Source organism: Raphanus sativus, chromosome 9 (assembly GCF_000801105.2).
Source record: "Raphanus sativus cultivar WK10039 chromosome 9, ASM80110v3, whole genome shotgun sequence".
Lineage (NCBI taxonomy): Eukaryota > Viridiplantae > Streptophyta > Magnoliopsida > Brassicales > Brassicaceae > Raphanus > Raphanus sativus.
Window position 1 is genome coordinate 2621732 of NC_079519.1, and position 15230 is coordinate 2636961.

The 15230-nt window shown below is 29.1% G+C and overlaps 1 protein-coding gene and 1 long non-coding RNA gene across 2 annotated transcripts; both read left to right on the forward strand.

The window, feature by feature from the left end:
• Positions 1-7529: 7529 nt before the first annotated feature.
• LOC108826373 (CLAVATA3/ESR (CLE)-related protein 45-like) lies at positions 7530-8345 on the forward strand. The gene has a single exon (XM_018599762.2). The coding sequence runs from the start codon at positions 7639-7641 to the stop codon at positions 7996-7998; it is 360 nt and encodes a 119-aa protein (XP_018455264.1). The 5' UTR covers positions 7530-7638; the 3' UTR covers positions 7999-8345.
• A 3407-nt stretch (positions 8346-11752) lies between these two features.
• On the forward strand, positions 11753-13268 carry LOC130499467 (uncharacterized). The gene is made up of 2 exons (XR_008938333.1): positions 11753-12340; positions 12555-13268. It is a non-coding gene; the product is annotated as an uncharacterized LOC130499467 (long non-coding RNA).
• Positions 13269-15230: the final 1962 nt, after the last annotated feature.

Consider the following 15230-nt stretch of genomic DNA (forward strand, 5'->3'; position numbering starts at 1 on the left):
TTTAAGATGGTTGTTAAAAAATGATTTTAAGAAATAAAAGATATAATTAAGTTTGGTTGATTAAATTATTTATCTAATAATATATGGGTCGTTATCTGTAGTAGTTATCTTCTTCAGAAAGGAAAATGTTATTACTATCAAAGAAAAAGCTGTTGGTGGCGCCCAAAGCCTTATGGGCTTTAGATTAAAGCCGGCCCTGAAAAAACATTAACATTTAATAATTGTTTTTCTTAATGTTTTTCTAATAAATGTTGATTGAATAATGTATAGCATAATGCTAATGTTCTACCAATCAAGGCCTAGGAACGGTTTGATAAGTGGTTGTTTTGTAATTTCCAACTACACAAGTCTAACTTCAGTTTTAAAAAAAAAGTTTAGCTTAAGTTACAAAAAAAAGTTTAGCTTGTATTAGGTTAAACCAAATGCCAGCCAAGGTTTAGATCGGTAAGATCATTGTTTTCTTAATGTTAATTTAGCAGTTAACCCTAGGGCGGTCTATAGTTCAGCTTGGTCAGGACCAGACTAAATCAAGATAGGGATTCGATTTGTCCATAGCAGCATCACTATTTGTTTAGAAATCAATCACAACCATTTGTTTATAATGATTGTGCAGCAAACGTTTATCCACCGAGGGAATATCACCATCATCTTTCATCTATCCATCTATATTATTAAAAGAGAAGTACACATATAAAATACCCCTTAGTTTTCACTTTTAATTACAATGATATGCCATTGACATTAAATAATACTTCCTATTTTAATGCTGTCTTTTCCACTTAGATTAATGTGTTTTCCAAAATTATATTTAAATTAAATATCTATATTATTAAAAGAGAAGTACCCATATAAAATACCCCTTAGTTTTCACTTTTAATTACAATGATATGCCACTGACATTAAATAATACTTCCTATTTTAATGCTGTCTTTTCCACTTAGATTAATGTGTTTTCCAAAATTATATTTAAATTAAATACACAATTAAATGATACTTCCTATTTTAATGTTTTGTTTTTTCCACTTAGATTAATGTGTTTTCCAAAATTAAATTTGAATTTAATACACTTCATTAACTTCTCCATTAAATCAATGTCAAATTCAAAAAAAAAAATATGTTTTGTTAGACAAACAGTTCTGGAAATTATAATATCAACTTTTCATTTAAAAAAATCTGAACGAAAAAAGTATTAGTAAATTTGAACCGAAACTAGATAATATCCAAACTTGGTATCTAAAGAACCATAACCAAACTTTATCCGAACGAAATATTTTGGATATTCAAATGTATTTAAATCATATTTATATACTTCAATATGCTAGCTATTTTTCGAATTAATATCCAAGATATAAGCTATTTTAAGTTGTTTAAAATATTTGAAATATAAAAAATAATCAAAAGTTAACATTTAAAGTAGATAAACAATATACAAAACATCAAAAATATTTAAAATATATATTTATTCTTCATCCAAATATTCAAGTTAAACCTATTTTTAATTTTTAATTTAGGTACTTTGGCTTTAGATTTAGAGAAATTTAAAGATATATAAATTTTGAAAATTTAAAAATAGTTTAAACGGGTTATCAAATCCGCAAAGATCTGAATCAAACCGGAACCAAAGGTTATAAATACTCGAATAGAGTTCGAATCTTTAAGCTCAAAAAACTCAAATCCGAATAGATTTTAACCGAATTCGAGTGGATACCCAAATATCCACCTTTAGCTTAGTCAATATAAAACGATCAGATATTACAAATATACTATTTAGTATAAAAAAATAAAAACTAAAACTAAAAATTAATACCCGTGCAGTCGCACGGGTCAAGATCTAGTAACTCAGTTATAACCCAAGTTTGCTTTTTACTGCTTTTGGATCCTTTCATCAGAGATCTCATTAGTCACATCAAAGAACCCCAATCGGAAAAAAATATTACTACTTTAACTTCAAAAATCAGAAAATATACAAAACAAACACAGTCTCAACATTCAAGATCTCCTTCTCTATTTTAAAAATGTACATTTTGTGTATTTTTAAGTAAAGGAAAAGTTGCAACTCTAGGACTAACCTCGATAATGGAGAAAAAAAAAGTGGGAGCTCAAAATCAGCAAATGGGTATTTTGTTTTCCTGGACCAACGACTAGTCTCCTCCTACTTTGTTTTAGAGGCTGCAAGCAATATCCAATCCTCAATTTTAAATAATATGTTGCTTTAAGACAGAACCTGATGCTTTAGAATGTTCCAAGTACCATGTGATAAAACATTTATTTTGTTGCTTAAACATAATTCAAAAAAAAAAATGGCAATAGTAAATAAAAGGGAGGTCAGATAAAGAAAAAGATCATCCCTTATGAATAAATTAGAAATGTTTTAATAATTACGGGAACTATATCAAACCAAAGTGGGTCTCTTTGAATCATTGCATTGAGGATTAAGATCTGTTGATGAATCAAACAAGGTGGGAAAAAGCATAGCAGGAAACTTATAATTAGCTATGGTGAATCTTAAACTTCACAAAGAAATATTGAATCTCTCATTTCTACAGTAGATACTTAGAAGAGTATCTCGTCTACAGACTACAGAGTTCTTCAATAACTTCTTGGATCCATCCTATTTAAATTTCCTTAATTAATCTTCAGTAGGTTCTATACTAAACTACTACATGATATCACATGCAAAACCGGCTTTTAAGTTAAGATTAGATTTTGATCCGCGCCTAAGAAGCGTGAATATTTTTTTTTATAAATCCGTTTGAAAGAATTTTAACCATTTATTAGTTATAAGTTATTTAAAGATGTTAAATTCTAATGTATGAAGTTGAAACAATGTTTTCTTTGTGTGTTTCATATCCGTTTAAGAATTTAGATCCAGTTACTCATATATAGTCATGTTTAAATTTACTAAAATACTTGTCAATTAGATTGTATATTTGAAGATAAATTCATGTGTTTTACATTATAGAATTAAGAGAATGAAAGTGTAATTAGCAATATTTTTTATTAAATTTAGTTATATCTATTCTATTAAAACAGAAGAACAAAATTAGATTAACCATTAGTTTTTCACTATATTTACATTGTCATGCCACTGAAGTATTAAATGAAGCTATATTTAAGTATGATTGTATTTTCCTAATTTAAATAATATATTTAAGCATTTAATATTTTTTACTAATTTAAATAAAAGATTTCCTTAATAAAATTTTAACTAAAATATATTTCCCAATATATTTCGTATTGACATATTAAATATTTTTAATATTTATTAGTAATAAAAAACAAAATAAAAAATCACACATCATTATCAATTTATATAACATATAAATAAACTATAAAATAATTTGTTTCATATATTATTAGCATAATGCTTCCATATATAAGTCCAATTAGTCATAAATATAAGTTTTGTTTATATGATACACTGTGATATAATAGACTATTAAATCACAAAATATAATTATATTAAAGTAATAAATAAAATCGTTATGTTTTAAAAATGCTATATTAACAATTATGTAATACATTTTAGTTTACAAATATATATAGTATACCATTAGTACAGAGAAAAAATTTAAAGTGAAAGAAATATTTATAATGTCACGGGTCAAGCTCTAGAAATAAACAAAAACAGCGCAACATTATTTTTCTTCAACAAATTTATTTTTTAATAAAAATTATAGTTCCAAATATGGTTATATATTTTATGTATTTATAAATTTATTTTCTTTGTTTTTGAAGGATGCAAAGATGTTTGAATTGAAAAAAATTATGACCCACCTTTATATTATTTTCATTAGGAAATTTAAAATTTATATCAGAAAATTTTATTAAAATTTTTAATTTTTATTTTTATTATAACAAAAAAAAATTTCCGATTTAAATTTATATTTAAATATTATAAAACATCATTAAAAATTAAAAGAAAATTTAAAAACATAAAATAAATACCCGCCCGATCGGGCGGGTCAAGATCTAGTGTATATTAATTATCAAAACATATAATTTTATTTTATTGTATCTATTCTATTGATAAAAATATTAAAATTTTAATACTGAAAAAGCATCAATATTATTATCATAAAACAACATTTAAAAGATGATGAAAAAGTATGTATACTATAATCATAAACTTGAATTTCAACTTGAAAAATGAGTTTTAAAGTAAAATTTGATATAAAATACTTATTCTAAGTTGTTTGTATTTTTTTTTATTTTCCATAATATAGTTTAAGTGGTTGTATCTGAATTATAGTAAAAACTCAATTAAATAATTTGGCCCGAGGATTATCTTTAACTAACTTCATATGCATTTTTCAAATTTGTTCAGTACTTGTATGTTAATATCGTTTTTATGAACTGTAAATAATATAATATGCTACTAAGTTTGATCGGTTCTATAGTAAAACATGATTTTGTGATAATTATTTATAATAATTCATTAACTAATTTTTAATACATGTATTACTTACCAGACTATTTTAATTCAAATGACATATATCATTTTATATAGATCTGAATTTAAGAATTAAAGTAAAAATTATATAATATACATGGTCACAGACGTAATAGATTAGTCTATGGACCCACGAGTTTATATTATTGCATCAAAAAATGTTGGTTATGAGATATCAATAACTTTTTTTTTTTTTTTTGTCAACTGGTCACTTTTGGACCTTTAATCCTCAAACTGAGGTAAGTGGGGGTCGAACCCCCGACGTCAGGGCCCGAAGGCAGAGCTCAGCAGCCACTTGGCTACGAACGACCCGACATGAGATATCAATAACTAAATGGAGAAATTTATAATGAAAGGATGAGATTTATAGAAAGTAATATGTAGTTACCATAAATATAGGAGTGTCACACTTATAATATCTAAAGAAAATCAGAGAAAATTATGATAATATATTGTTAGACGAAATTTAAGTAGGACCATGAAATTATTAGCTCCTAAGAAATTATCCAAACAAACTTTGTAAGTAGATTTATTAAAACTCATTCCCTTTTAATAATATTGATTATTTATAAATTAGTTTATTTGTGATTTTTTATATATACTCTTACATAATTTTCTCCTAGGCATGATAATTTTATCCGGACTAAACAAACAAATCGAACCAACCCAAAAAATATAGGTTTTGTTCAGATCCAGAGAAGATAACCTATTGGATTTTTTTGGATCCGCATGTGTTTGTTTGAGTCCGGTTCTACCCTAAATCCGATCATAAATATGTTGTGTATATTAGATATATTTGGATATTTCGAATATTTTTCTTGTATTATGGATATTTTTTTAAGTTTTTGGTTTAAGACTGTAGTTTTTGATTTCAGGTAAATTTTTCATTAGAAATATTTTGGGTATTTAGATAAAATTTTGGGTATTTTTTCAGTTCATCGTTTCAGATTTTGTATAAGATTTTAAAATTTTAGGTATTTGAATTTTTGGGTATTTTTTGGAGTTTCAAGTACTTTTCGTGTTTCGAGTATTTTCAGTTTTTTATTTAGATATCTCGAATTTTTTTAGGATCTTAAATACCCGAACAGATGTGGACCCATTACATCCATATCAGGTCCAACAACCTTTTGATATATATTTTTTTACGTTATTGTGGTTGATAAAAAAATTTCTGAGAAAAGATATCATAAAAGAATAATATTAGGATTTGTTAACAATATTTAAAATATTGTATGGTTAGAATGATTAATGGTATTACCAAAAAACTAATAAATAGTTATACATAACTCCAACAACTTTTTATATTAGATTTTAGAATGATATTTTTAGTAGTATAAATTTGTTTTTAAGTGAAAAGTATATGAAAGTATAATATCTAAACCAATAATTTTCAAAAACGTGAATAATCAACACTGATACCTTGAAGTCAGGTTAGCTTTAACAGAACCAATGAATTTCTGCATTTCTGTGAAGGTAACATGAATATTCAGAAAACTCATTTTTAAATATGAAAATATCTATCAAACTATAAACAGTTAAAAGTTTAGTATATGATATATATATATATATATATATATATATGTGTGTGATATTATTACTTTATTATACAAGAAAGAGGAAGTTAGAATGTATACATATATGTAACTTCTCTGGCTTTAAATCATATGTTAGTATATGATAAAAGTGATAATATAAAATATTAGTTTCGATGCTTTTACTATTAAAAATCAAAATGATAAATATAGTAAGAGTAATGATTAGGAGTGAGATTTGAATAAATAAAAAAATGAATAAATTATTGTTAGAGAAATATATGGTAACATATTGTTCATCTAAATTTAAGGTAAGACCAAAAAATAATGAATTAAATGAAAGAGTCCAAAATAATTTTCATAGGTAGATTTATTAAAACTGCTTCTGTTTTAACAGTACAGATATATATTTTTGGGATATCAATGTGATTTTTGTGAGAAGGAAAAAGATGAGATAGCACAAGAAAACATGCAGTGCAGCCGATGTCTTGCTTAAAAAAAGGTGAGCTATGAATCCTAAAGTGAAGGTAGGAATATCTTAGAGTAATATAAAGAATCATTTTAAAGAGAAAAAAATGTATTTGTTTCTTTTCGAAGAATGTTACTCTGTTGTAGTACCTTTGTTATCCAAAGTTTAATGCTTTATAAGAGTAGCTTGTTCATGTAGCTGTAGCAGCGATTTGCATGGCCCACGGCTCTCGTCCGCTGTGCTCCCGAGTTTAACAAACAATATCACTTTCCTTAACAACAAAGGAATTATGACATAACCAGAATCCACAGCACAAAAGGGCGTAAACTTGAATGATTAGTATTAAACACTGTCCCAAAAAAAGATAAAGGCATTGTTATGTTTCGAAAGTACAAATTGTGAAATCAAGTAAAAAGCACTCGATGGGGGTGAATATACCATGTCTGAAACCAGATAAGAAAAAAAACTTAATTTTCATTTTGTTTATGTTACTATACTTCAAATCTGGTATGATTCACTACAATGATAATCAGAAATATATCTAGCTGATGTTTATCTTGTTGCATCCGTTATAACAAAATAGACTATTAGCACCATATTAAAGAGGCTTATAAGTTATAACCAAATCATTTGATTAGGCTAATAAGCAATTTGTAGATGGTGAATTACAGAGAATCTCACAAAACATGAGCAAGGTGTTCATTAAAGTATAAGCTTATCAGTTTAGCAGGACATGAAACTACATAGGCCGATTATTCAATGAAGATTGGTATGGACAAAGTATATACTTAGAGAAAAGCAAAGGACAAATGAAGAGTGATGTGGAGAAACACATGAAGAAAGATACTTAACTTCCCAGCGGTTTTCCGTGTACTGAACTCTTTTGTACAATCATTGTCAGATTCCTCCAATAACAGCCTTAATCTTACTTAGATTTCCAAAGCAAGTGAATCTAAATTCCTCAGGGTCCCAGGGACCCACCGTGTGCTTTTACACTTTAAAGCTCCCCTCCAAATCCCAAGAAGTGATATATAACATGACTATATATCTACAGGGAAGGGAACACACATGAAATTCAAAAATCAGATTGGATACAAATCTCATTCTCATTATCCCTAACCTTCTCTCATTTCTTTGAAAACAAGAAAGATAATCTGAATCTTCTTGTCTGCCTAAGAGCAGAAATGCTGGCTACAAGGATGATGCTTTTACTTCTTGTCTGCATAGGATTACTATCAGACAACATATCTAAGGTCTCAGCCTTGAGAAACAAAGAGTTTTTCCTCAGACAAACGCAAGGAGACGGAGCTGGAGTTCATCCAGGTGAAATTGCTAAGCTAAGGAGCCTCCATAGGCACAACCGTGAAGATCAAGTTATGCTCAGTGGGAACTGGCGCATTCTTGAGGAGGCTAACAAGAACAAAGTTAAACCTGGGAAGACACAACAACAAACGAATATGACAAAGAAGTCTTTCCAATCAAGCAAGAGACGTGTAAGACGAGGATCAGATCCTATCCACAACAAATCCGAGCCATTTTCTTGAGTGGAACAACAACAATCAACTACAGAGAAAGGCAATATTCTATAGAAATGCAAGAAGAACAAAAGAAAGGGAAGGAAAAAAAGGCTCAACAATAAACGTTATCAAGCTTGAGGTAAGGTTAGTTGGTGTGCACAACAGCACTGCCTGTTCAGATACACAAGGAGAATATATATTTTGTTCTTCAAAATATTTTTGTGACCAAGTCTTCTTCACTTTTTTGTTTGCATTAGTTCTTCTAAGTTTTGTACTTTTCTGCATTGCTCTTACTCCACCAAAAACATATCTTGTGTATATACAATATCTCTAAAGTTTTTCTTGTACTCCACTGTCACATTTGAACTTATGAGGTAACCATTCTATTTTTCTAACAAAACCGACTTATCAACCATTGAAGACCATAAAAAACCAATAAAGTGAAAGTTGTCTAAGCAAAGTTCAGGTTGCTGAAAGTACTAGACTGCTAAGTCTTAATAAGACCAATATTAGACCAATATCAAATAGGCTAAAATGAGAGAGTGAGAGATTAGAGCCGACTCTCTCTATAACCGAGCTAGTTGAATTGGCCACCGCCATTGCAACCTCCTCGACTGTGTTTGTCTCGTCCTCCAACTGTAGTCCATTTCACTTCTTGAAATTCTTTTGATGGTTTAATTTGTGTTCCTCCTCTGCTCCTTAGTGAATAAGAATCTTCATAGGCCGACTTCCTTTGCTCAACTGAAGCAAACTAGCGAAAACTTAAGGTTCTAATTTAACTTCTGGAAAACTAACCACCTCCCCCTTCTCAGCATTATACTCGTACGGTGAGTAACATATTTGGAAATTTTGGAAGTGTTTCAGCATTAACCACTGATGTAAGCAGTTGCATTCACGACGGTTCAGTCTAGAGATTAATCATTATTTGCTTAGTTTAGTTGTTAGGCCCGGTCCAAAGATGTTTTGTGCTCGACAATTTATTTCTTACAATAGTGCTTAACGGTTAAAGTTGAAAGAATCCATACCTAAACCTACGGAAACAAAATTTGCATGGTAAAAATACATATGCTGATGTCTACGAAATTTTGGCTAGTATGATCAGAAAAGGCTCTTAAATCTAAGGGATAAACTGTTTATCATAATCTTTAATGTAAAATCCAGTGAAAAATTGTTTAGAATTTTGACAGCTATAAACCATATTTATATTAATTCTATAAAATTTGGAATCATGCACAGTACCAGACATGACTGTATATGATCTGTATTAGCCATGTTATTGTGTTGCCACCTAACCTCTTATTTGTTACTGTGCTAATTGCTAACAGAAAACAAACCAAACAAATAAAGTTAAAAAACGTATGGTGATAACTGATTAATACTCCCTCTCTCCCTTACTAAAAGATGTATGTTTAAAAAATTTCACACTTATTAAAAAAAAACATAAAATTGTAGTTATCAATGCATTATTTTTCTTAATGAACTATTTCCCATAATTTTTAACCAATAAGATTTTAATAAATACAATTATACTTTTTGAAATGTACAATTTGTCTTAATCAATGTATTGAAAACACAAAAATGTTTGAAACGAAGGTTTTTTTCAGAACGTGGATCTTTTAGAAATAGAAAGAGTAATATTTATGGTCGTTCTCAAAAAAAAAAAAGATAATGTTTATGATCGACAATTTAAACAAACTTTACAAGGTCGAAAATGTGATGATATGTATATGATTTTAGCATTATATAGTTATTTGTACGAGTTTTTAATATGTTTTTATATGTTTTTTCACAATGCCGCAGTTATAGTGTTCACATATCATGTTTCCGACGTTACAAGTAACAATTTCAGATGATAATCGGCGTTCTCCGCGAGATAAGTTCTTTTTTTTAAAATATGTTGTACTTAAATATTATAATCAATACATATTTTGTTATCAACAACTCTTTTTTACCTTTGATTAGGGGTGTACATTCGAATACCATTAGGTTCGGTTCAGTTTAGATCTTTACGAGTATGGTTCGGTTCGGTTCGAAACTTTGGGAATTCGGTTTGGGATTGGGTTCGAATAAACCATTTAATTATTTTTTTAGAATTAAAGTTCGTATATATTTTAAATTTTTCAAAATCTAAAAGTAAAATAATATATAACATATAATTTGAATAATTTATGCTAAAATACTTAAACTTAATATATAACACATTTTACTACGTACGTGGCTCATTTAGTTAATCATTAAAAATTGTTAGGCTAATTTAAGGAAAATTCGATGGGCTGAACTAAAAAACGTTACCATTTCAGATTGTCATTCGACACTTCCAAATTATTCTTGTCAGTGTTGCGACTAAGAGAAAGGGGGTTAGGATTAGGAAAACAAATTTGTTGTGCAATCCATGCTCTCGCCATATGATTTCAATATCTTCTAAATAAATCTTAGTTGTATCGATTTCTTGTAATGAAAATATATTTAATATGAATATCTATTAGATGAGAATTCATATTCATATGATTTTATGGTCTTTGTATCTCTTGTTATAAAAAAGAATTAAGTCATTGATCAAAAAAAATTTCAAAGTGAAATTTGTAACATTTTAGTAATTTATACTCATTTAAAAATTCAAAATATAACATATAAGAAAAAACCTAAATTTTTATTATATAATTAATGTGATTGTTTCATTTCTTGTAATAATATAAAATTAAACAAAAATGAAGGAGGATACAAAAATTGTTATCAATATTTATTATTTATAATCATTAATTGTCATATATGTGTTAATCAAATTAGTTAATTTCGTAGTTTTTATTTTAAGGAAATTATGGAGAATATTTTGTTATACACTACTACTCAATTTAATAGTTAGTTTAATAAAAGTTATAATATATGTTTAGATGGACCAAACATATTTTCTAAAGATTTTAATAAACATCCTAGTGATGACACGTGACTATGAAAAACATGTTGTAATGCTCGAGATTAATATATAGGAGATTTTCTTTTTAAAATAGATATAGATGGAAACCTTACGCCAAAATGATCCCCTGATTATATGCCATCTAAAATTTAGGCTACACTTTAGTTTTCCTTCCAATTTGAGTGGCCGAATTGTGTGATGCGCGTGCCAGTTTGGTCATTGATAAGATCGTTAGGACATTGTTATAATCCGTGTTTATGATGACCCAGGATTTTTTTAATCAATCATAAATCAGTTTAAAATACCCTAATTGTAAAAGTAAGTGAATAAATTGTTACATCATCAGTGTCCTGTCAACGAAATTATTAGCAGAATTATACACTTGTTATTATTGTGTGGTCAAATAGAATCGATAATTGTGACTTGGATTCTAATTAGGCGTGATTGATGACTAGGTTTGTAATAAAAGACAAAACGTAAAACTACTGATATTCATTATTGCTGGACGCTGAGAGTACTTTTATCGGCAGTGGTTTGTTAGCTTATGATAAATGAATTCACATTTCCAGTAATTCAGGAGAGTATGCTCTTAACTATACATTAATGAATTGGAAGCAATATCAATTTAGGTTTCTGGTTAAGTAACACCCAAATATTCATCACGTCAGATTTCCATTACTGCATGTGGGTCCCGCTTAATTCTCGGTTTTGTCTGATTGAACTCGGTTTGGTTTGATTATGAGAAGTAATAGTCTGGGCTGGGCTTCCGTTTTTGGTTTTGTAATAAGTTAAGTAGTAAGTCGTATGGTGTATTTGCTGGGTTTGGACCTGCTTATTTGTTACGATGTGGTATTATATGATTCAACGAAAACGATGTCGCCGTCTTTGTTGCTCTTACTATGCAAAGCGAACCTTTTTCATCTCTTTGCCTTCCTAGGCCTTCAATGTATTCTTCAATTCGAGAATAAGTGTTGTCTTAATTACAATAAAGTCTGTAACGTCTCGGTATTCTTCTTGATTTCGTATTCTATAAGGATATCTCCAACCTCACATGGAGTAATGCTTTTATTTTTTGGTCATCACTCCATTTTCCACTCCATTTTCAACTACATTTCTCAATTTGGAGTAAATTATAGAGTGAGGTTGGAGATGCTCTAAATAGGATACCAGAAGAAGACGAAGAAGACGGAGAGCGCCAAGGCTTCGTCGGCAACTTCTAATCTGATGCTCGCCATTAACTAGAAGGAGACGAGCTCACTCGACCTCTAACGTCCTCTCCGCAATTATATTGCTTTCACTTAGACCGAGCGCCCAAGCTCAGCTTCTTGAAGATGATCCGTCTCCCTCCGCCCGAAGAGACGTTCACATCTCTTATTACAAAGCTCTCTGCCTTTTGGAGACACCATTCCCAATCTCCCCCGAGAAGGATAACGTCAACGCCGTGTCTTTCCAATGGTAAGATGCCTTCAAGCAAAAGCATAAAGCCACTCAAAAGAACACTTATTTTGAGAACGCAGGTTTAATTTTTATGTATTTTAGTTTTACTGGAAGAAAAAAAAATTGAGAGATGAAAAACATTTGACTTTGGTTTAGATACTGAGACATTATAATATATGATTTTTGTTAAACCAACACTTGGTTCAGCCTTTTGATGATTGGTTAAATGCAGGCAACAGAGGAGGTGATGGGTTTTTATCAGAGGAAGAGATAAGGGCTAGAAGTAAATTGTAATGAAATGCTTGAGAGAGATGATATGCAGCAGCTGCTGAGACTCTTCAGCATGAGTGGTGGTGGTGGTGGTGGTGGCCCGCAAACTCCAATGAACATGGGGGAAGATGGGTTTGGGTTCCACTCTTTTGGTCAGTCTTCTTCAATGGGGTTTGGGTTCCATCAGTTTTTTCATGTGTTATCGTTATCTCTGTCTTTGTACTAGATGTTTGAGGTGTTTTACCAAACTGCACTAGCAGAGAATTGCTTAGATTTCCAGGGGAAGAGAAACTTGTGTGGAATTAGCCAAAGATGTTGTCTTAAAGGTAGTAGAAGAGTCTAACCAAAGATATTCATTCATATATACAATCTTCTTCTCCATTGGCAGGTTCACTTTAATTTATTTCCACCTGAGTTCACATCATACTTTCTCTGTTTACCACAATTGCAGTTTGAAGAGAGCAATATTATCCATAACTAAAGAGGCTTTTCAAGGATCTTTTTGTTTTAGGGTTGGGAGAAATCTATATTTTGTAACTTTTCATGTAGATTATGTTCGAAGATTTTCTCATTTAAAACAAAACAATTGTTTCCTTTTTATATTTGCAGGTTATTAGTTGCATGTGTTTGATTGAAAAGAAAAACTGAAGTTTATATATATTAAGAGTTTTATTCATTTAATCTTCAAGAAAATGACATCACAATCATCTTTGTATTCCAGTAGTTACTCTTACACCAGCTCTGAATCCTCATGTGCCATCTGGGGAGAGACCTCAGAAACTTACGAGTAAGCTTATAATTGTATCACCCGCATCTGCGGCAACTGTTAGCATATATTGTACCAATAGTTAATTAATTTCATTTCTTGGACTTTATTGTATGCAAATAAGGTGTTGGTCATTTAGTCCACCGTAAACGTTTGTCTCAGTTTAGATTTCGGCGATAAGTCGATCCTTTGATGTTTTTCAAATTAACTATGATTGGTTTCTAAAGCATAGTTCATCATCATTTTACAATACAAATCTTCGAAATCAATGACCACAACAAAAAAAAAAATCACAAACATGACTTACATACATTCATTTAGATAAAATAACATTTACGTCCATGATCGAGCGGGGTTTTCGCCCCTAGTATTCATCAATAAACTTCAATTATTTTTGATTCCTTTGTAACTCTATTAAACAATTTGATTTAAAAGGCAATGTCTACAATTTGACAGTGACATTACATAACTAAAGTTGTTCATAGTAAGTAGTTCATTTTTAATTCTCATTTTGGAACCAAAATGACGATGTATCAAGGTTAAAACTCCAATTTTGAACAAAACATTTTTTGAAATGTTTTATTATTATTATTTAAAAGAACAAAAGAGAAGAAGACTAGAAACATAAATATTGTGAAATACTTTTTGGAAAGAAAAAAATTGAAAGAAATACCCACATTTATTATTCTAACAAGCTAAACTACGAACTTGGACATGCTCAAATACTTGAACATAACTTTTTGACTGCAATTGTATCTTCATTTTGGGATAAAATAATTCTGAATGATTTATTCCATTAATTCTGATATTACTTTTTATATTTACTTAAATCAGAATGAGATAATCATTCCACCAATTCCACAAAAGTAAACAAAATGTAAAAAGAATTATTCCATAATAATTTTGATGAGAAATACATGAGATGATTTTATTCCTTTTCTATTATGTTCATATTGTTCCAGTCAAACTTTTTTTCGGTCAAATTCCTCTTCTAGTTACCGTTTACAGGTTTATGTAATTTATAAATATATCATATTCATGGTCAACTATTGATAATTAAACTAAATCTCAAAAATATATAATTTTGGTTTGATAATAACTGAATATCATCAGTGTCCTGTCAACGAAATTATTAGCAGAATTATACGCTTGTTAGTATTGTGTGGTCAAATAGAATCTTGGATTCTAATTAGGTGTGATTGATGACTAGGTTTGTAACAAAAGAAAAAACGTAAAACCTACAGATATTCGTTATTGATGTTACACCTAGAGTACTTTTATCGGCAGTGCTTTGTTAGCTTATGATAAATGAATTCACATTTCCAGTAATTCAAGAGAGTATGCTCTAAACTATAACATTAATGAAATGGAAACACTATCAATTTAGGTTTCTGGTTAAGTAACACCCAAATATTCATCAATAAACTTCAATTATGTTTGATTCTTTTGTAACTCTATAAAACAATTTGAGTTAAAAGGCAATGTCTACAATTTGACAATGACATTACATAACTAAATTTATTCATAGTAAGTAGTTCATTTTTAATTCTCATTTTGGAACCAAGATAGCGATGTATCAAGGTTAAAACTCCATTTTTTTAAACAAAACATTTTTTAAACAAAACATTTTTTAAACAAAACATTTTTTGAACAATTTTTTATTATTATTTAAAAGAACAAAAGAGAAGAAGACTAGAAACATAAATATTGTGAAATACTTTTTTGAAAGAAAAAAAAATGAAAGAGATATCCACATTTATTATTCTAACAAGCTAAACTACGAACTTGGACATGCTCAAATACTTGAACATAACTTTTTGACTGCAACTGTATCTTCATTTTTGGTTAAAATAATTCTGAATGATTTATTCC